This window comes from Furipterus horrens, unplaced genomic scaffold (assembly GCF_987537825.1).
Source record: "Furipterus horrens unplaced genomic scaffold, mFurHor1.1.pri manual_scaffold_13, whole genome shotgun sequence".
NCBI classification, from domain to species: Eukaryota; Metazoa; Chordata; class Mammalia; order Chiroptera; family Furipteridae; genus Furipterus; species Furipterus horrens.
Window position 1 is genome coordinate 7784769 of NW_028327183.1, and position 22588 is coordinate 7807356.

Genomic DNA, 22588 nt, shown 5'->3' on the forward strand with positions numbered 1-22588 from the left:
TAAAGTCTTTAAAAAAATAAGATATCTTGTTTTCTATGTTCAATAAAGATTAAAGATTTGGTGGAGGGGGCATAAGGCAGTGGTAGAGAGGGGTTAGAAATGATTTGGTCTCAATGGACCAAATGTGGTCCCCTCTGTGGAGGGACACTTCACTAGGGATGGTGTGTAGCTCTCCGAGGGTGGGGAGTGGGTGGTGGCTTGCACTCTTCCTGCCCCAGGCACTGAAGAAGGAACTGGCGTGCCTCCTAAAGCTGAAGCATCTGGAATGTTTGACAGAGGAGCTGGAGGCAGGAAGGCCTTCCCGGAGGAGGCAGGAGCCCTAAGGGACGGAGAGGAGCTGAGGTGGTGCCCAGGGACATGTGACTGTCACAGCCGGGACAGCAGGGAGATGGTTTTGAATATACCAAGCACATCCAGAGCCAGGCAGCAGTAGGAGTTCGATGGGGCTGGACCGCGAAGGCAGTTGGGAGCAGCTGCTGGCTTTTGAGCTGGAGAGTGTCATGGCGGAGAGTTCCAGGATCCGGAATGCAGTGCCGGGTAAGAAGCACCACCAACCTAGGTGGGGCCCAATGAAGCTGGTGCAGATCTCGGGTGGAAAAGACAAGAGCCTCAGGGAGAGCAGGACCTCCTCTCTGGCCCTGGGCGCAGCCACCTGGGCTCACAGACAGCCTGGGAGGAAGGCTGCTGGCGCTGCAGCCCCAGAGGTGGCCAGGAGACCTCAGAAGGAAGGGCGGTCATCACAGAACCCCAATGCACAGTGGTCGGGACGCAGGTGCACAGGGCCTGCAAAGCCTTTGCAGGGCAGCTGTCGTTGCGAGGAAGTGGCTGGTGGTCTGGACCCCTGGCGCAAGGAGAAGCTGGCCAGCCTTCCTGCCCCACTGTTCTGGCCACGTTTTCTGAGCTCTGCTCCCAGTGAGTCCCTTCCCCAGAGGGATCTGCCCCTGGGTAACTCTCGGCCGCCCCTGCCCTCTCCAGGCCTTGGGGTCCCCATCTGGGAAATACCAAGGGCTCTCTGGGGCACTTCCGGTGACTTTGCAGCATTGCCTTCTCTAAGCACTACCCTATGAAGGGGTGCTGTCATGGTTGCCATTTTGCAGAGGGGAAACTGAGGTTCCGATGTCAGTCAGGCGCCCCTAGTAACCCATCCTGCGAGTGGCGGGCCTGGCACTTGAACCCAGGCTGTCTGCCTCAGTCTTTGCCTTGCCCTTCCAGCACACAGCACCAGGACTGCAGGCAGACAGCGGTTACTTCATACGTCAGCTCCTCTGGGCCTCTGTTCCCCACCAGCTCTCCTTGGGGGCTCCCCTGCAGGCACCAGGCAAGCCCCTGCCCCGTCCTTGTCATCCTCAGTCTCATTATTGTCAGGTCAGTCCTTGGTCATTCTCCCTTTCCTACAGATGGGGAAACTGAGGCCCAGAGAAGGGAAATCCCTCGCCCAAAGGTGCAGAGCTGAGGTGGGTCTTGAATTCTGCAGAGTGCCACGCTGGCAGGCCTTCCTCCCTCCCCCCACTGCCTCTGAGCACCTCGCATGTTGCAGGCCCTGGGCTTTGAGATCAAGGCGTGAGCTGGGCGTTGCTGTCAGTGCAAAGGAAGCAAAAGCCTGCTGTTAGTGAAAGAAGAAGTACGGTGAGTGTGGTGTGCAGGCGTGGGGTGAACGGAGAGAGCAGAGAGGCTGCCCCGCGCACAGCCGGCGGCAGCACTGCAGGCAAGCGGCCGCAGCGTCACAGGTCAGTCAGCTCCTCGGAGCCTCTCTGTCCCCCACGCGCCCCAGCTCCCTGTCCTCCTCTGGGCCTTCCCCCCTGCTCAGGTGGCACCAAGCTGGGGACTTTCCAAGAGCAGCCAGCTGGGCGCCCACCTTCATTCCATTTACCAGTTTCTGGGCTCTTAGGGACAACTTCAAATTGTGGGGAATGTAGAGACCTATATTTTGGGGGGGAGGTGGGGAAGCTATTTAAATGAGGGCTGGTTAGGTGCTAGGTTCAAATATTAACTCCCTGCGTGTGGCCTGGAACTGCTATTGGACCATGCTTCTCTGGACCTTAGTTTTCCCATCTGTAAAATGGGGCTAGTCCAAGTAGCCTGCACTTCAGGTGACGGGAGCAAGGGCCTGGCACAGAGTTCATGTTGGGCAAATTGGAGCAGGGGAAGTTCCTCTCAGAGTGGGGAGATTGGAGCCTGGGGACAGTGTGTTGGGGAAGTGGCTCTGGCGCTGGCTCGGTCTTAGACTCCCTGTTGGGCTTTGGCCTTGCTTTCCCTGCCTGTGAAACGGGCTAATAACAGTACGTCAGGGCTTTTCTGCAGAGACCATGGGGTTGGTCTTCACCCAAGGCCAGGGTGAGGTTGGAAGTGGGCTCCAGCCTGCAGTTGGCAGGAGCAGCTGTTTGGGGTGGGGGTGGGGGGCACATACAGGCACATGGCTGGCTCCGCAGGCCCTGGTACTGGTGGGGAGAGGGTAGGCTGTGGGGGTACATGGTCAGCTCCAGATGGAAGGCTGGGGTTCCCAAGCCTGGAGCTCAGCTGTATTCCTGGTCAGGGACTTCAGGTCAGGCCTTGATCCCCCAGGGTATGTATCATGGAAATGGTTGTTTGAGTCTCTCTCCCTGGGAAATAGGTTTTCTTGGTCTCATTTTACAGATGAAAAAACCCAAAGCACAGAGAGGTCACTCTCCTTGCCCAGAGTCACAGCGCAGGCATCGAACACCGGAACTAGTTATCCAATCTGCATCCTCCAAAGGCTCTGTTCTGCGCTCCCAAGGTCTCCTAATTTCTCTACTGGCTAAACAGGGTCTGACCCATCCACACAGCAGCTCAGCCACCCAGCCACCTTTGGGAGGCTGCCATGCAGTGGGGACAATTTCTGACTTGGGGTCTGGAGCCCTGAGCTGGAGTCCCAGCTAGATCACTGGGCTGCCAGAGAACCCCAGGCACAGTCCTGGGTGGCATTCCGTTTTCCCATTGTCAGTTAGAACCGTTTTGAAAGTCAAGTCAAGGGTTCCTGCTTCCCAAGGACCCTATGCTATGAATTGAGGGGTGATGGGTTGATGTGGACAGGCAAGCGTGCGGGGTAACGGTGGGCGGTGGCCGCTGGAGGGATGGAGACTGGGATGTTGGATGCTGCAAGCAGAAGTGAAGATGCTGGTTTGCTCCTGGGAAACGGGGTGGAAACCACAGCTTCTATTCGTAGTGCCCTGAGACGGATCACTTCTGCTTTGGCCTGATTGCCAGGGCTGGGTGGTGAGGTCAGCCTCTTCTTCCCTCTGTGTCTGCCTGGGCCCGACCTTGAGGTCTAGACCCTGGAGGTCAAGTCCACACCACCGTGTGGGCCTCAGTTTCCCCATTCATACTGTGAGAGGGTGGGTAAGATGGCCCAAGGTCATTTCTGCACTGTCAGCTCCTCAGCTTTCTCACCTGCAACATGTCACGTGGTTTCGTTCAGTGGCTTCCTTTCTTAACCTTTCTCTTCATCACTTGTCCGAGGTTCTGAGAGGGTAAGCGAATTGCCCAAGGTGACACAGCCCAATAGATAAGAGCCCAACACTCCCTGACTCCAAAGGCTCCGTTCTTTTTAAAAATAAACATGCGTGTTAATAAATAACATGAAGACGGATAATGCCCACTGGGAAAAAGATACAGAATTCGTATCTCACACTGTACTCCAGGATCAATGCAAATGGACTGGAGATCCCACTGCAGATAATGAAATCTTAAACGTACGAGAAGAAACTTAGAATTCTTTCATAATGTTAGTGCGGGGCAGGCCTTTCTAGCTTCTACTCAAAACATGGAAACCCAGACAGAAAATACACATAGTTTTTATTCCATAAAAATTATATATACTTCCACCTGGCTCAAGGGCCATGTGTAATGTCAGAAGGCAAACGACAAACCAGGAGAAATATTTGCAACTCAAATAATAAAGAAAGAGCTCATTTTCCTATTAGGTAAAGGTTTTCTAGGAGTCGATAAGGAAAAGTCTAACCCCGTATGAAAATGGGCAGATGATGAACTTGGACATACCGGAAATTATTCAAGTACAACTTCATTGTCTGTCAGAACAAAAGACATGGCCCTTCACAGGGGGCTGGTTCAATTATGGTTTATTCTTACGACACTCGACTAGGGGCGGTTATGGAAATCTCTCCAGGTTGTATTTTCAAGTCAAAAAAAAAAAAAAAAAAAGTACAGAACAGTGTACAGGATATGCTACTAAAAATAAAATAAAACATTCTTCATTGCTTAGAAGTATTAACCAGCAAAGCCAGTTAGGCTAAATGGGTTCTTTGCGGGAAGGGTCATTGTTATTTTTCAGTCACAGTTGACGTGAACCATTACAGCAGTTTTGGGTGTCCAACATAGTGGTTAGATATTTATATAATTTACAGTGTTCCTCCCGATAAGTGTAACACCCACATGCACAGTACATAGTTATTACGATATTATTGACTCTATTCCCCATGCTGTGCTTTACATCCCCATGTGAGACGGTGTTTAAACTACAGATTCAATTTCTTTAATAACTAACTAACTATTAATATTATCTATTTCCTCTTCAGTAAGCTTTAGTGGTTTGTATCGTCCAAGGAATTTTTCCACTTCATCTAAATTATATAATTTATTAGTATAAATTGTTTGCATTATTCCATTATTATTTTTTCATGCCAGTTGGTTCTGCAGTGAAAGCCTCTCTTTTATTGTTGAACTTGGTCATTGTGTCTTCTTTCTTCTTTTCTTGATCATCCTGGCTAGAGATTTACCCACCTTCTAGTTCCAACATTTTGGCCATTTCTGGGTCTGGTTTTCTTGCCTCTTTTATCTCCTTACAATGGGTCTTTTTTTTTCTCTTTCCTTTTTTTTTTTTTTTTCTTTCTTTAATTTTATGTATGGGTGATTGTCTTTGACTGAATACCAGGCACAGTGTGTAAAACAGTAGCGAGTGAGGTAAATGGTATTTATACCTAGAAATGGGCATAGTTCTTATGTTAGGGCTTTCATATAGGCTACTGAGTCAGTCTAGTCTATAGTTGATTTGGATTTAGGTTTTCTTGTTGCCATAGTTACTTTCTTTGCACCACAGGCTTCAGATTTCTCCAGCAGTGGACTGCCACTCCTTAGTGCTTAGTGCGTGAGGCCTTGAGTCCCACAGGGATTTTTTAAAAAATATATTAAAAAAACAACAACAGATTTTATTTATTTATTTTTAGAGAGAGGGGAAGAAAGGGAGAAAGAGAGGGAGAGAAACAGTGATGTGGGACAGAAATATCCATTAGTTGGCTGCCTCTCACACTCTCCCAATCAAGGACCTGGCCTGCAACCCAGGCATGTGCCCTGACGGGGAATCAAACTGGTGACCCTTCAGTTAGCAGGCCAGTGCTCAATATACAGAGACAGGGCCCCACAGGGATTCCCCAGTATCCCTGCCCGCTGTCAGCTTTGCATGTATGCAATGCAGAAGGAATCACGCTCTATGTTCTAACTCCTCTGGCAGTGGTAGGCTGCTGTTACTCGTGACCCGGTGCAAGACTTGTGGCAGAGGCTGTAGATTCTTGGTTCTTTTGCCTTAGCCTCAGTCTTACGCAGTCTTGTACCTGAGCCCCAGGTGTGGGACTTCATTAGCTTTTCTGATTCTTCTTCAGTGACTGACAACCTCTGCCTTCTATTCAGAGCAGGTGCTAGATACGGGCAGACTTCCTGCCCTTCACCCCAATGGGCGCCGGGCTCTGTCTTGTACGGCTGGAGGGGTCCTGGGTAGGAGTGAGGTTCCTGCCTCTCCCCTAGCAGCAGCCGCCCTCTGCCCTTTTATTTAAAAAAAGATTTTATTTATTTATTTTTAGAGAGAGGGGAGTGAGGGAGAGAAACATCAATGTGTGATAGAAACATCAACACCTCCAACGAGGGACATGGCCTGCAACCCAGGCATATGCCCTGACTGGGAATTGAACCAAGTGACCTTTCAGTTCATAGGCCAACGCCCATACCATTGAGCTACACCAGCCAGGACCATCTTCTGCTTTTTATCAGTGTGAAATCCTGGGCACCAGCGGGTTTCCTGTTCTGTGTCAGTGGCAGATGGCTTTTGCCTAGTGGCGGTGCAGGGTGTGGGATAGGTAGGTTTTTCATCTTCTGTATATAATGGGTTTTTTTCCACCAGAGGCAGCAGACCTTTGCCTGGTAGCTAGCTAGTCAGGGAGCTGTGGGTGATAGTCTCCCCTCTGAGGAAGGCCAGGGTGCAGATGTCTGTCTCCAACAGCAGCCAGTCACCCCTTTGTACTCATGCATGGCCCAGAGCTCAGATGGCTTCTCCAGGTACTCCTGCTCCACCCTCAAGCCTTGGCAGGTCCTCCTGCCTGTCACTCTGGGGCCTCTCTTGGGTCTCTGCCCCACCCCAGTCATTCTCATGAGCACCCAGTAGAAAACTGGAAAGAAATGGACTCTCTTTGTATCTGGGACTCCCAGGGTTCTGAACTGCCACTCTAGTTCACAGTCTTTAAGATTCGTTAAGATAGCTCTGGCTGGTGTGGCTCAGTGGACTGAGCTCTGGTCTGCGAACCAAAGGTTTGGATCCCAGTCAGAACACATGCCTGGGTTGTGGGCCAGCTCTGCAGTTGGAGACACGCAAGAGGCAACCACACATTGATGTTTTTTTCCCTCTCTTCCCCTCTCTAAAAAAAAAAAAAAAAAATTAAAAAAAAAGAATTCATTAAGATAGTAGTTGTTTTCTTCTGCTTTTGTGGCAACTTCCTCTTCCTCCTGTGTTCTGTAAAAGGTGAAACAGTTCATCCTCAAAGGGCTTATTGGCCATTGGAAATCAGTTTACTTGGTTACCTTGTGACTGCAGCTCTCTAAAGGGCTCAAAAATTAATTTTGTACATTATTGGGCTTTTTCCATTGTCACGATGAGAGTGATATTCTTTTGTGGCTTCTCTACATCGTAAATGGAAGTTGAAATCATTTTAGTATTGTGGATCCTTGCTTTTTATCACCTTGAATACTTCTTGCCGGCCCCTTCTTGCCTGAAAAGTTTCTTTTGAGAAATCAGCTGATAGTCTTACAGGCACCCCTTTGTAGGTAATGCTCTGCTTTTCTCTTACTGCTTTTAAGATTTTATCTTTATCTTTAACTTTTGGCATTTTAATTATGATGTGTCTTGGTGTGGTCCTCTTTGGGGCTAGCTTGTTTGGGACTCTCTGTGCTTCCTGGACTTGTATGTCTATTTCCTTCACAAATTTGGGAGGTTTTCCTTCGTTATTTTCTCACATAGGCTTTCAATTTCTTGCTCTTCCTCTTCTCCTTCTGGCACCCCTGTGGTTCGGATATTTGAACGTTTAAAGTTGTCCCAGAGGTTCCTAAACAATTCTTGTTTCTTCATTCTGTACTGATTGACTGTTTATTTCTTCCTTATGTTCCAAGTTATTGGTTTGAACCCTGGTTTCCTTCCCTTCATCACTGGTTTTGTGTGGATTTTCCTTCATTTCATTTAGCATAGCTTTCACTTCTTCCCTTATGCGTTTGCCATACTTAAGCATATCTGTCAAGCGTATGAGCATCTTTATCACCAGTGTTTTGAACTCTGCATCTGTTAGGTTGGCTATCTCCTTGTCGCTTAGTTCTCCCACTGGAACCTCGATCTGTTCCCTCTTTTGGGCCATACTTACTTCTCTGTTTCCTCATCTTGACAGGCTCCTGTGTTTGTTTACCTCTGTGTCTTAGGTAGAGCTGTCGCTCCTGTTATATCGTAAGGGGCAGAGCCTTAGGTATTCGTCAGTACAGGGTGACCCCTTTCACCACGTTATAGTGCTGTTTGTGGGGGAGGGTTCTGAGAGGGAACAATGCTGCTTGGTCAGCACTTGCCCCTTTTCCAGGCACCTCTCTCACTTTTGTATGGGACTGGCGCCTCCCTAGCTGCTGCCCTGGCCGTCGTTCCCAGAGTGGGTGGGTCTGCAGACATTCTAGGACTGTGGGGACCCTTTAATCAAGCAGACTCTGCTGGGAAACTGGTAGTTTCTGCCTCCACCCCAACCCCCACTGGTTTGCACAGTCAGAAGCAATGAGGCTTTATTTTCCCTGGTGCGGGACTGTGAGCTGCTGGGAGAGCACCCCAGGTGTCCCTCCTGACTTTTTCAAATCTGTGGTTGCACTTCCTGCCAGCCTGCCGCTCCTACTGCTCGTGCCGCCACCGCACCGCATCCTCTCCGCTCCAGTTCTGTCCCTCCTACCTGTCCGGATGAGTATTTCTTCTTTATATCTTTGTTGGACTTTCATGCAGCCCGATTTTCTGGAACTTCTGGTTGTCTCTAGTTTTGAGGTAGTTGTATGCCTTCTTAGTTGTGGAGGGAGATGCAGTGTGTCTGTCTAGGCCTCCATCTTGGCTGGAAGTCTTTATTAGTTCATTTTAAAGCCGAAGAAAATGAAGGCAGAGAGGCCCACATCCTTGTCCAAAGTCACAAGGTGGGGTCACAACAGGGTTGGACAGGGTTACATGTTGCTTGCTCCCAAGCAACTCTCCCCTGGGTGAGGTCAGGATCATGGAGAAAGCCCCCAGGAAGACCATTTCTTGGAAGGGTGGAGTGACTCAAGCGGAACTGCTCATGGCAAATGTTACCAGCCAACTGGGCAAGGATTCTGGATTTACAGAGACCTGGCTTTGGGCTCCCCAAGCAAAGCAAGACCTCTCACTCTCTGAGCCTCCGTTTCCTCATTTGTGAAATGCAGGAGTAAGGAGGATCAAATAAAGTGCTGTATGACCTACCCTTGGGGCATACCAGGCACCAACAAGTTAGAGGTTACTCTTTGACCTTGAGGATGACAGCAGGTCCCTTTTCCAGGGCGGGAGCTGGTTCTTGGAGAAGACCTGCCTCAGGACATGGGTCACCATGTGGCTCTTTTCCTCTGCCTATGTCTTGTGACTTCTCAGAGTGGTGCAGCAGGTAAGAGGGTTTTGCTGAGGCGTGGGGGCAGTCCTAGCCCAGGCCTCTAGCCGTGATGAGAAAGGAGGTGGCCTCAAACCAAGGGAGTTTGAAAGGGGGCACTTAGGTCTCCTGGGGCAGCAGCACGGTGAACTAGTGGTCTCAGGCTAGGGTGGAAGGCCCACAGGCCGTTGAGGGGGCAGGTAGCTATGGAGAGAGGCTGAGGCGGGGGGGTCTGACTTGTTCCCCACAGAGGCAGCCGAAGGAGTCCTCCACTGGATGAATAAAATGGAGAAGCCCGATGGACGGAGGCCGCTGACTGGTTTTTCTGAGTGAGTTGTGTGTTCCACGTTGCCTGCCTAGAGGCATGCCTCTTGCACTTGAAATCAGTGGTTCAAAGTAGGTCTAGTGTAGACCATTAATTCCTTTACTCAATATGTATTTATTGAGTACCTACTATGTGCCTGACACTACATTCTGGAGATGTAGGATAGACATGTCTCTCTGCCCTCATCAAGTTTCCTATCTGGTTGGGGGCCCTTAAACACGGATGTTATAAAACCAGGTGCAGAATCATGGGTCTCCAGAGTCTGAGGCCCAAAGGCCAAGCAGCTCTGGGTAGAGGTCAATGCTGATGACTGACCAGGGAAGCCCAGGGACTACGGGGCGCTTCAATCAGTCAACAGGGAGCAGTCAAGGAACGCTTCCTGGAGGAGATGTCAACAACCTGGGACCCAAACAAGAGTTAATCAGGAGAAGGGGATGAGTAGGGTGGGGAGGTAAGAGTGTGCCAGGGACACTGTGTGTGCAAAGGTCCGGAGCTGGGAGTGACAGGAGTGTGGGGTGGGAGAAACCCTACCCTCCCAGGCTGTCTGGACCCTCTCTAACCCTATGCTCACTCCTGGATCATGTCACCTCTCAGGCTCATCCATGGTCTGGAGCAGAAACTGCTGAATGCCAGCTTCAAGGGCTACAACTCCACCTGGCAGACACGCACCATTCAGGCGCTGGCATTCAAGCTGGGCTGTGACTTCGCTGGCCTCTCGCTGAACAGCGAGGCTCTGGAGAAAGTCCCTCAGGTTAGAGATGGCCAGGAGCTGCAGGGCGGCCACTGCCTCCACCGCAGAAACCCTCCAGGGGTTTAAGGTCTGAACTTCCCCCAGGATCCATCCAACCCACTCCCCGCCAACTGGGGCTCTGTCCTAATAGCTGTAAGTTAGTTACCTTTTCTGTAAAACGGGACTGATGCTCCTCATGTGAATTAAGAAATAGGGGTGCTTTGTGGTCCCTCTAAGTCGGTGTCCTCTTCCTGCTTTTGCAGGTCTGTGGGAGCGGTCGGTGGCAGCAGTGGGAGAGGCCAGGGATCTGGGCTCCTTTGAGGACTCTGGTGTGATTCCTGCTGAATGCCTGGGTGTTGGGTGGGGGAGGGGAGGGAGGCTCCATTCTCCAGGGGCCTGGATCTCGGGAACTTTGGGAGGAGGTGCAGCCAGGGAGGAGGGTTCTGCAGGTGGAGGCTCCAGGGAAAGGAATGCAGGGGTGAGGTTGGGAGAGCTTCACAAGGAGCAGGGCCAGGGAGAGTACTGGGGTAGGCCTAGAGACCAGGCTCAGCCTGTCTTTGGCCCTCTGCAGGCCCGGGCCCGGCACGCCATGCAGTTCCCGAAGGAGCTGACCCAGAAGGCCTGCAGGTCTCGCTGCAGGGAGCTGCGCCTCATCTGCGTCTACTTCTTCGCCAACCGCTTTTTCCCGGTCAGTGCCATGGCGGGCCAGGAGGACAGGCGTCTGGTGGCCCAGCATCAGCGGGACCAGCCCACTGTGCAACCTGAGCCAGCACTGCCTCTTTCTGGGCCTCAGCTTTAGCTCCATGGTGGGAGGCGCAATTATTATGTGCAGAGGACACCTAAGAAACCTACTCCTGCATGTGCATGTCCCTAGGCAGGAGGCGGACAACCAGGTCACAAGGGCCCTGCCCTCAGAGGACTCTTTATCTTGACAATCAGACTAGGGCCTTAGAGACTTAATTTTAGCTCAAGGTTGGTTATAACCATAGAGATAAAGTGACGGGTGAGTCAGGGTAGGGTTGCGGTTGTTCCCAATCAGCAGTCCAGGAGGGCGCCTGGAGAAGGTGTCTTTTAACCTTGGCTTTGGAAGTGATTAGGCTAGTGGTGAAGTGGAAGGGACCTTAAACAGAGGGGAGGTGGAGCAGGAGGATGGGGAGAGGACAGCTTTCCAGGTGGAGGGGACAGCACACGTACGAAGGCGGGGAGGTTGGCCCGTGTTGTATATGTTGCTCCCCTCATCCAGGGAGGAGGGCCTGGAGGAGCGGGGGCTCTGGGACCCCGGCCAGGTCTCCTCGTGTCCCCTCCAGTCAGCCCTTCTCCTGTTGCCCTTCCAGAATGACGACAACTCATCCCTGCTCCATAACTATGTCTTTGGGGCCCAGCTGGGCAAGGAGTCCGTGTACAACCTCACGGAGCTGATCAACATCAGCTTCTGGCACAACGGAAGTCTGGTACTGTGGGGACGCCCTATTTCCCGCCCATCCCTGCCCCTTGAAGACTGTCCTACTGGACACTGGTTAGACAAAACTCAAACCTGTGGAACCATCTTGGAAATGAACTGTTTTAAATCCATCACACTTTGAAAATTTGTGCCAAAGAAATAAGAGAGAGAAGCTTTTACTCAAGGCATTAGTCAGGATTCTTTGAGTTGCAAGTGGTAGAAAACCAACTCCAGCCAACTTAAGCACAAAAGGAAATTTATTGGCGCATGTAAACGAGATGTCCAAGGCTGGGGCGGCTTCAGGCACAGCTGGATCCAGGGGCTGCTAGGATGCCATGATAGCTCAGTCTCTCTCCATCTCTCAGCAATGGTTTCCGACCTTAGCGCTCCACTCTGTGGCAAGATGGCAGCTGAAGTGTTGGACTTTCTTTTCCTCTTCTCAGTGGGCTCTTTCTCGTGAGTGCAAACCAGGGTCCCAGAATGAAGTCCTAAAGGTCCACCTGTCACTGATGGGTCGCCTGGACCATCACCATGCCCAGAAGGATGGAATGTGTGGATTGGCCAGGCCTGGATCACATGGCCCAGGGATGGAGCTCAGTTTATCTGACCTGCCCTTCAGGGAGGGGTGGGTCCCCAAGAGAAGTACAGATGCTGATACGGGAAGCAGGCAGTCGGGCTGTGGGGTGGGCAAGCCCTGACACTCCACTCCCCTGTCTCTGGCATTCGTGAAAACCCAGGGCCTTTACGTGCCAGCCCTGTCTTCCCATCAGCCTCTTCTCCGCACTCTCAATTTCACCTTCAACCTTTCCTTCTGTTCCTCTGGGCCTTTGCCCCATAGTTCCCTTCATCAGGAATATTCTTGCTCCACTTCTGCTGCAATCTAACGTGTCCTTCAAGGCCTCGGTGACCCATTTCCCTTCCCTCCTCAGTACTTCTATGCCCCTTCTTCTGTGGTTTTCCATGGCACTGCCCACCCCTCCCCCCACATGACTTGGAGTCAGCGTGGTATGTGGATGAATCTCTCCCTCCCCCACTGGGAAGGGTCTGGTCCACCTTTATTCCCCACAAGGAGGTGGTAGAAGGGGACGGTTGATTATAGAGCACCTACTGAATAGGCTGGAGCTGGGCACTCAAGATATCTCGTTGCCTTTAATTTTTCCACTATCCTCATGACTTGGTAGAAATGACCCTCTTTTGCAGATAAATAAACTGAGGCTCAGAGAATCTGTGTGACTTGCCCATATCACTTTCAGAGCCCACGGTAGAATCTGGGTCTGCCTGATGGCAAAACCCAGCCACTGCCTAGTTAAATGTTGACAAGGGTGCAGTGGAGTCACCTTTGACCCCCACAATTTCCAGACCCTGATCCCTCCACTGAACCCCTTGGATGCACCCAATTCCAACGTCTCCCCTTAGGGAGGCTATACGATGACCTGTGTCTTCTGGAAGGAGGGAGCCAGCAAGCGCCACTGGGGTGTCTGGAGCCCTGAGGGCTGTCACACAGAGCACCCCTCAAATTTCCAGGTGCTCTGCCGCTGCAACCACCTCAGCTACTTTGCTGTTCTCATGGTACGTGTGCGTGCAACCTGGGGGAGGGTGGTCAGAGCTGCAGAAGGCCCCGCGCTCAGCACAGAGAAGCAGGGCAAAGGCTGGAACAGGGAACAGAAAACCCAGCTGGAATGGGCTCACGGAGAGGAAAAAGAAACAGGAGTTTATGTTCCTGAAAAGGTTGGCTTACGTAGGCTTCAGGCATGGCTTGATCCCGGGGCTCAATATCACCAAGACAGGCCTCATATCTTACTAGAAGGAGAGCTTCTCTGGCCCAATTCTGCCAGCCAGAATCTGGCTATTGAGTCCCCCCCCCCCCCCAGCCCAGAGTGTGTCACGTACCTATCCCTTCACCAACCATGGTAGGCAGGAGGAGGGAGGGCTCTGGCAGGCCAGGGGTGGTACGCCTGTGCACACACAGCGTGAGACGTGATGGGTCCACCCATGTGTATAGACAGTGAGGGGAGGGAGGTTCTCAGAAGGAAGGGGCGATGGGAGTTGAGAGGAGGGAGAAGCCACTGTGTGTGCCATAGCTTTATTTGAGCCAGGACCACGGTGAGGAGTGTGGGGCAGGGGTCTTGGAGCTGGGATCTTGGAAGGTCTCTCCGATTGAGCCTGGGGGACGCATTTCCATGCATTTGTCCTCCAGTCCCGCTTCCCTCCCACAGCAACTCTCCCCAGCCCCACTCCCTGCAGAGTTGCTGGCACCTCTCACGTACATCTCCCTCGTGGGCTGCAGCATCTCCATTGTGGCTTCCCTGCTCACTATCCTGCTGTACCTCCACTCCAGGTAGCCCCCGCCCTGGTGCCAGGCCTGCCCACCCACGGTTGCTCAGCACTCCTCCTTCTTCCCCACTTGGTCGCCCAGAGTGGGATGGGCTTCTCAAGAGGGCAGAGGCTGCAAGGCAGGAGACCTGTGTCCCTGTCATTGTGTGTCTATGAGCCCAGGGAATGGTGCTACCGGGGCGATGTCCCCAGGCCACCAAGGGCCATGCTCCCACCCACAGGAAGCAGGGTGACCCCACAACGCGCATCCACGTGAACCTGCAAGTCTCCGTGATGCTCCTGAACGTCGCCTTCCTGCTGAGCCCCATGCTGGCCCTGCCCTCCGTGCCCGGGTCCGCGTGCGTAGCCCTGGCCGCCACGCTGCACTACGCGCTGCTCAGCTGCCTCACCTGGATGGCCATTGAAGGCTTCAACCTCTACCTTCTCCTGGTGCGTGTCTACAACATCTACATCCGAAGATACGTGCTCAAGCTCTGCGCAGCGGGCTGGGGTAAGGCCAGCCTCCCTCTTCTCCTGCTTCCTGAGGCTTCCAGCTGGACGGGGCGCCTGCCCCCGCCTGTCCTCCTCCTTCTTTTCCTCCTCATCACAGTGACCCATGCCATGACCGCTGGTCAGCATCTCTGCCAACACCCACCACCACTTCCTGCATGACTATTATCGTCGCTGCCACCTCCAAGCCCTGGATCACCACCACCTCCAATATCACCATCACCTCCACCACCATCACCTCCATCACCACCTCCAACACCACCTTCACCTCCACCACCATCACCTCCACCACCTTCACCTCCACCATCACCACCTCCAATATCACCATCACCTCCAACACCTTCACCTCCAACACCACCTCCAACACCACCATCACCTCCAATATCACCATCACCTCCATCACCACCTCCAACACCACCATCACCTCCAATATCACCATCACCTCCAACACCTTCACCTCCAACACCACCTCCAACACCACCATCACCTCCAATATCACCATCACCTCCATCACCACCTCCAACACCACCATCACCTCCAATATCACCATCACCTCCATCACCACCTCCAACACCACCATCACCTCCAATATTACCATCACCTTCATCACCACCTCCAACACCACCATCACCTCCACCACCACCACCTCCATCACCACCTCCAACACCATCATCACCTCCACCACCACCACCTCCACCACCACCTCCAACACCACCATCACCTCCATCACCACCATCACCTCCATCACCACCTCCAACACCACCATCACCTCCACAACCTCCACCTTTGTCTAAGGCTAATTGCTCTGATGTTGGACCACATGACAGGGCCTGGAGGCTCAGAATAGTCTCTTTTTCTACCCCACCCCCTTGCCCAGAGGAATTCTGTTTCAGCAGCCCCAGGGACCCACAGCAGGCCTGTCCCAGGGGCCTGCTGACAGACACTGAGCCTCTGTCCCCCTCCCCAGGGGTCCCAGCCTTCCTGGTGCTGCTCCTCCTGGCTATCAAGAGCTCCGTTTACGGACGCCATGCCATCCTCCTCTCTGACAGCCAGGGAAAGGGCACGGGCTTCCGGAACATATCCATGTGAGTGCACCCCAGGCTGCGGCAGGCTCCCTGGCCCTGGCAGGGGTGGTTTCTGGGGGGCTTTGTCCTACCCCCTTCTGCTGGATCCCACAGTTCCTGCAGGGCAGGCTCGAGTTCTGTGGCAGCTAATTCTAGAAATTAGCTGTCCAGCGCTGTCACTCCAGTGCCCACTCACGGGCCTCCAAGGCCTCTGCCTCCTGGCGACACACTGCGGTGTCCCAGCCCCCACCAGCGCTCGGGCTCTGCTGTGTGGCTTGGCCTGAGCCCGAGCCTGCTCTGGTCCCACCACCACGCTTCGGGCTCCGGCTCCTCCTGACCTGTACCTGCCATGGCATGGCCAGGACTCAAACCTGCCTCAGAGAGATGGGGCTGGGACACCCCAGGGACCAGGCTTCAGCATGGGCAGGGGCAGGGGGAAGGAGAGGCAGTGGACTCTGAGGACCTGGGGCACAGACTCTGCTGCCCCCTTCTATACCCCAGGACAGCAACCTTCTTGTTGTTGTGAGAAGCCTCTAACAGCCAACGCAGAGCCAACGGCTTCCTAAACCCCCGGAGACCTGTCGTCAACAGCCGGCCACATGGCCTCTTTTCCTTGCTCAGTCGACACAAGATCGCTGAGGGCTGACTCTGGCAGGCCTTATGTATTAGCCTGTTCAATCCTCAGGACAAAAAGTAGGGTCCTACTGTCAGCCCTTGTTTACAGAGGGGGAAACTGAGGCACAGAGAGCTCAAGAACCTTGCCCAAGGAGACCCGGCCGGTCAGTGGCAGAGCCGGCCCCCACCACTGTCCCCCTGGGCCTCCTGAAGGGAGGGATCTGGGCAGAGTGGGGGTCCAGGTGAGGTTGATTCCTTCCTTCACTTGTGAGGGTCAGGTTGGCTGTTCAGAGGACGTGTGACTTAGGATTCTTTAAACCTGTATTTTATTATATGACATGATGTGGACAAGAGAACTAAGGTGACACTGTATAGGACGGGAAGTGCATTGACGCTCGGCTGTTAGAGACCTCTCACCCTTGGAGCCAGCTTCGCTGGAGTCTCCCTTGCTTCTCTCTCTCACCTCTTACCCTGGACTTTGTGACTTGCCTTCTCCAGCGTGTAAAAACACTCTTACTACATACATATGGATTCTTTAAATCGTTTTAAAATTTTAATGTTATTTTTTTCAATCGAGATATAATTGACATATAACTATATTAATTTCAGCTACTAACATCATGATTTCATATTTGTACATATTGCGAAGTGATCACCACAATAAGTCTAGTTAATATCCATCACCACAGTTAGTTACAGAATTTTTTTCTTGTGATGAGAACTTTTAAGATCTAGTCCCTTAACAACTTTCAAATATGCAGACAGTATTATTAACTACAGTCACAATGCTATACATACATTCCCATGACTTACTTTATGACCGTTAGTTTGTACCTTTCAACCTTCTTCGCCCATTCCTTTCCCTCATCATCACCGCCCCTGCCTCTGGCAACTACCAATCTGTTCTCTGTATCGATGAGCTTGTTTTTATTTTTATTTTTGGAGATTCCACGTATAAGTAAGGTCATACAGTATTTCTCTTTGTCTGACTTATTTTACTTGGCATAGGGCTCCATCAGGCCCTCCAGGTCCATCCACGCTGTCGCAAATGGCAACATTTCACTCCTTTTTATGGCTGTGTACTATTCCATTGCATATATGTACAGTTGACCCTGGAACAACATGGGTTTGAATCGCATGGACCCACATATAAACAAACTTTTTCAATAAATATTGAAAATGTATTTTGTCTTTCTTATAATTATTTTATTACCAGAATACGGTACATAATACACATAACACAAAATATGTGTTAATCGACTACTATTGGTAAGGCTTTGGTGAAAGGTAGGCTATTAGTAGTTATGTTCTTGGGGACTCAAAAGTTACATGTGGATTTCTGACTGTGCAGGGGTCAGCACCCCAATCCCCATGTTGTTCCAGGGTCAATTGTATACTACGTATTCTTCATCCATTCGTCCGTCTATGGACACATCAGTTGTTTTCACATCATGGCGATTTTAGATAATGCCACACCAAACGTGGAGGTGCATAGATCTTTTCCAGTTAGTGTTTTCATTTTTTCTTTTCCTTTTTGGGTTAAGTCTTTCGAAGTGGAGTTGCTGGATCATATGGTCGTTCTATTTTTAACTTTTTGAGACACCTCCGCACTGTTTGCCACTGTGGCTGCACAAATTTACAACCCGTGAGCAGTGCGTGAGGGTTTCCCTTTCTCCGTATCCTTGCTCACACCTGTTATGTCCTGTCTTTTAGATAGCAGCCATTCTAACAGGTGTGAGGTGACAGACATATGTGTTCCTAAGCACAAACAGCAATTTAAAAACCTCTTGAAAATCCCTCCACTGCCCACTGACCGGACACTGGATTAATAAATGTGGTATTATCTGGGTGAAAAGGACTGACCCATGACCACACTTGGATGAAGCCCAAAAATAATATTCAAAGACCTTTGTGACCACAGTGGCAGGACCCCACGCAAGTAGTCGTGACAGTTAGGGGCACAGGCTCTGGACTCAGACCACAGGGCTTCCAGTCCCACCTTTGCCTCTTACTAGTGTGTGTTCCTAAGCCATAGCCTCAGTTTCCTCATCTGTAGGATGGGGATGATCCCATACCAGCCTCATAGGGTCATCATGAGGATTGAATGGGTCAATCCATCGACAGTATGTGACAATGTCTGACTGGGTAAAGGGCAACACCTGTCATGAAGGTGTCTTGGGGGGGGCAAAGGGCTTGAAAGGAGGCATGTGGGGGGGCCGCAGAGAGGGGGCCAAGGTGGCAGGTGGGTCCTATGGTGGTGGCCTGGCTGGGAAGCGAGGCCTAGGACTTAACCCTGGGTGCAGTCAGGCCAGAAACAAGAGGTCTGAGCCAGGTGACCAAGCCAGGTTCAAGAGGTGGTCCCCCGGCCCAGGAACCCACAGCTTCCCCCAGCCCGGAGAGCCGCACCAGCTCTGACATGCGCCCTTTCCCTGCAGTTGCTGGGTGCAGAGCCCTGAAGTGCACTGGGTCTCGGTCATGGGCTACGGCGGCCTCACGTCCCTGTTCAACCTGGTGGTGCTGGCCTGGGCTCTGCGGGTCCTGCGCAGGCTGAAGGCTCGAGAGAGGACGCCAGGCCCCCGGGCCTGCAGGGACGCTGTCACCGTGCTGGGCCTCACCGTGCTGCTGGGCACAACCTGGACCTTGGCCTTTTTCTCCTTTGGCAGCTTCCTGCTGCCCCAGCTTTTCCTCTTCACCATCTTCAACTCGCTCTATGGTGAGTCCTGTAGGTGGCCTGGGGGAAGCCCTGGGGTGTCATGCACACCTGACAGAAAGGCTCAGGTCAAGGGCTGGGGTCAGAAAGTGAAATCCAGCCCCCTAACAAGCTGGTTAGTGGCTACATCCTCCCAGAGGAGGGGTCTACCTTGTAATCTGCCCAGAGGCACCCTCTGGACCACCAGTGGGCCAGTCTTCCTGCTCCGATGCTCTACCCTTTCTGGCCTCCAACAGTAGGGCATTCTGGGAACTGCTTCTGGGCCTCAGGGAGGCCCAACTCACCCCAACCAAGGAGGTCCCTGGATTCTGGGAGAGGCCCCACTATGCTCCCACAATGCCCTCACTGACTCCCCTTTTTCTTGTAGGTTTCTTCCTCTTCCTGTGGTTCTGCTCCCAGAGGTATCGCGCAGAGGCGAAGGCAGAGACAGAGATGGAGGCATTCAGCTCCTCCCAGGTGAGGCAGTAGCTTGGACCTCTTGGCCTGGGACCCCCAGCCTCTCTGGCTGCCTGCATCCCGAGGCCCTGGCTTCCACCAGAGAAGGTGGCAGGCCCACTGCTGCACAACAGAGGCAGTATGCCCTCTAGGAAGACTTTTCATCACCACGGCTTCCCTGGGTCCAGAGGGACACTTCCAGAATGCCCTTAGCATTCTGCCCTGGGTCAGGTCCAACCCCCACAGGGGGCAGCAAATTTTGCCATGGTGCTTGGGCCCCGCTGGCCAGGCCTATGGACAGAGCTCTGTCCTGGGAGCAGGAGGCCATGTTCCGAGGCCTGGCTCTGAGGATTACTGCGGCTTTGGGCCTGTCACGTCTCACTGACTGTCGGTTTCCACATGCAATGTGAGTCAGATGGCTCTGGTCCTGCCTCGCCAAGGAGCTTTGTGAAGACTGAATAAGCTGGGGAGGAAGAGGGTCCCAGTCGGTCCCATTAACTCCACTTGCCTGTGGTGGTCAGGGTCCCAGACAGGCTGCTGGGTCCTGCCACCTTCTTCCTGGCCCAGGGCCCAGAGCTTAGGGACCCACCCACTGTCTGAGACCTCACCAGCCTATGCTGAGGCCGCTTTACCTTCCACCCTCCCAAAATTACGACGACCCCAACTCCATGCCCACCCTTCTCAAAGATCAGAAAGTCCAGTGCTTCCCAGAGGCTCCTCCTCCCTCCAATGCTCTTAAGTCTCCCTAGGCCATTTAGACCAGTGGCCAGGGCTATAGGGCTTCCAGGAGGTAGGAGGGGAATGTCTCTTTCCCCTACATCTGAGTCAGCTGGGCCTCAGTGACCGGCTATTCGACGATTGGGTAGAATTGGATTTCCCTTGGTAGGCATGAGGGTGTGGGTTGTATACCCAAGCTCTGGCCACAGTTGCAGAGAATCACCATTGCCCTTGACTGTCAGTCAGACCAAATGGGAAACTCATGAAGCGAGAGCCTTTCCGAGGCTGAACACCAGGGGGCGCCATTGGTCTGTACGCAGAGGCTCTGGCACCCAAACCGCACCCTTGTGTGGAAATGCGGAGACACACCGGAGGGAGAGAGGTTCTGCTTCCAGGACTGCACCTGCTGAGTGACCAGGAGGACGAATGTCAACACTGTTCACACAGCCATTTGTTTCTTTACCGAACACAGCTGCCCGCTCTGGCTCTTGGGGTCTTGCGCTCTGGGCTCATCTGGCCCTAGAGCAGTGAGCTGGGATAGGCTCTCAGGTGTCTGCTCCAGGCCATCAGGCAAATTTTAATGACTTTGAATGGCACGGGGAAGGACTTAAAGCTGGGTCCCTTTTGTTATGCCCTCTGTTCATTTCTTGATGCATCCAGTCCTTCATTAGGTGGTAAGTGGTACAGGCTCTGCATCCAGACTGTCTGGGCTCAAATGCCAGCTCTGCCCCTTGCTACGTGACTGTGGACAAGCCACTCAACCTCTTTGTGCCTTAGTTTCCCCTCCTGTATATAGGAGCAACAGTAGAACTTATTTTGAAAGTTAAATAAAATAATCCACATAAAGAGGCTTAGCACAGAGTTAGTACTCAATAAGTGGTTATTATTGTTATCATTAGTATTTTTGCTATTATTATTAACAGTGTTAGCTGAGTCTTAAGAGGCCAACCCGTCTAAGCCCCAGGCCCAGGGCTGCTCAACCTCACAGGCCCAGTTTCTCACTGTGGTTCCTCAGCCTGGGCACCTCCTCCCCCTTCCCCCGGGGTGGCCTCTGCTTCAGCCTAGCTGACCTTTTGCTGTTTTAGGAACATTCCCACACAATGAAGTCTCCCTGCTGTTGCCACATGCCCCCTACCCTTCAACTCCCCAACCCTCTCTCTGCTCTATTTAAATACCGGATGGCTCATTTATCACCTCTTCCATGAAACCTCTCCAATCGTCCTGCAGAGAAAGTGTCTTTCCCCCTCCAGCTCCAAGCAGAGTATACCCCCACTTCTATCAGGATGATGGAGCCCCCATTTGAGTCTCCTGATTTAGGTTCAGCCTAGCCTTGACTTGTACAAGGCTCCCTAGGCCCTGGGGGTGGCTTCCATTCTAATTAGGGTGCTAAGGGATCATGGAAACTTCCAGCCCCTCTGTTGGGCAGCAGTGGGGAGCAGTGACCGAAGCCGGATGGGCAGCCCAGTGAAGCAGGGCCTTGCCTGGGACCTCCCTTTTCGCCCCCATTTTGGGCCTGGCCTCTTAGACCTTGCCAAGGGCTACCCAAGCGCGGATGTGGTCATGGTGACACAGAATGGGTCTGATGGTTCCAGGAAATGGTCCCAGGCATGTGGCCCTGAGCCCCATTGGGGTCCAGGCTCTGGGATGTAACCACTTCCTAGAAATGTTCCACCAGATGTGGGGGCAGGGATGAGTGAATTTAATTATGTGTAAATTTACTTTAATAAAACTGACTTAAAAATGACAACATAAAGAGAAATCGACAAATCTAACATCAACATGGGCTATTTCAAATGCTTCTCAATTATTGATAGCAAAGCTGAAAAAGTTGGACCATATATAGAAGATTAGAACAACGTGAGTACAAGGCTTGATCTAATGGACAGTAATTGAATTCTGCGTCCCCACAACCAGATTGTTCTCAAGCACTTATGAACCATTTTTTAAAAATTGATTGCAGACTAGCTTTGAAAGCAAGCTCCAAAAATTTCAACCATAGATATTATACAGAGTGCATTTTTTTACCTCAATGCAATAAAATTAGACAGCAATAACAAAAAGTATAATTAAAAAAAAACAACGTATATGTAGACATTTGTCACAGGGATACACAGACTGACCAAAGGAAGAGAAAAGAGTCTGGAAACAGATGGAGGCATGTTTGACCGTGGAAGCCTGCAGACCAGCAGGCAGGAGGGACTCTTTGGTATGTGGAGCAGGCAAAGCTGGTCATGTACAAAGAAAAAATGTGCGGTTGAATTGCTGCTTCACAGTTTATTCAGGACACAGGCAGTGAAAACACAGAGCGATGTGTGTGAATCACCTTCGATGCAGAAATGCCGCATTTCATTATTAATTTTTATATCACAGTAGACTCTAACAGCCCTCACTCCCTGCTTGAGCAGAACATTCAGGTTTTCATTTGTGGAGAAGGTCCTTGAGTTCAATGACAATCCAGGAGACTTGTGTTTCTCCTGGAAGGAATCTGGGGAAAGGGCCTGCGGGTCAACTTTAGCCCCTCGTCACTGCTGATGTCCTCATATTCAGACCCTGGGGTCTCTTATGCTGGCTCCTGCCCTGTCCCTCCCCAGGCTTCCTGGTCTGGGGGAAGCTTTGCTGATGCACCCAGACCTTCCTTCCAGCTGTTCCCAACAGTGGGAACCTCTGGTCTCAGGCAGGTCCTGGCTTCCTTCACTCAGCCCAGGCACCCTGGCTGCAGAAATACAAACCTTCCCAGAGCCGGAGCCGGAGCCTGTGGGCTGGTTATTTCCTTAGGCGGAGGTGTTAGGTCAGAGTGAGGGGTGTAACCCCGCTTGGCAGGA

The 22588-nt window shown here is 52.1% G+C and overlaps 1 protein-coding gene across 1 annotated transcript; it reads left to right on the plus strand.

The window, feature by feature from the left end:
* Window positions 1–1617: 1617 nt before the first annotated feature.
* ADGRG5 (adhesion G protein-coupled receptor G5) lies at window positions 1618–21655 on the plus strand. Its single transcript, XM_090260941.1, has 12 exons — window positions 1618–1727; window positions 8823–8924; window positions 9157–9235; window positions 9826–9982; window positions 10533–10649; window positions 11296–11412; window positions 12819–12971; window positions 13619–13740; window positions 13958–14226; window positions 15193–15310; window positions 18340–18617; window positions 18982–21655. Exons 2-12 carry the CDS (start codon window positions 8861–8863, stop codon window positions 19080–19082), a joined length of 1575 nt encoding a protein of 524 aa, XP_090117067.1. The 5' UTR covers window positions 1618–1727; window positions 8823–8860; the 3' UTR covers window positions 19083–21655.
* The last annotated feature ends 933 nt before the right edge of the window (window positions 21656–22588 follow it).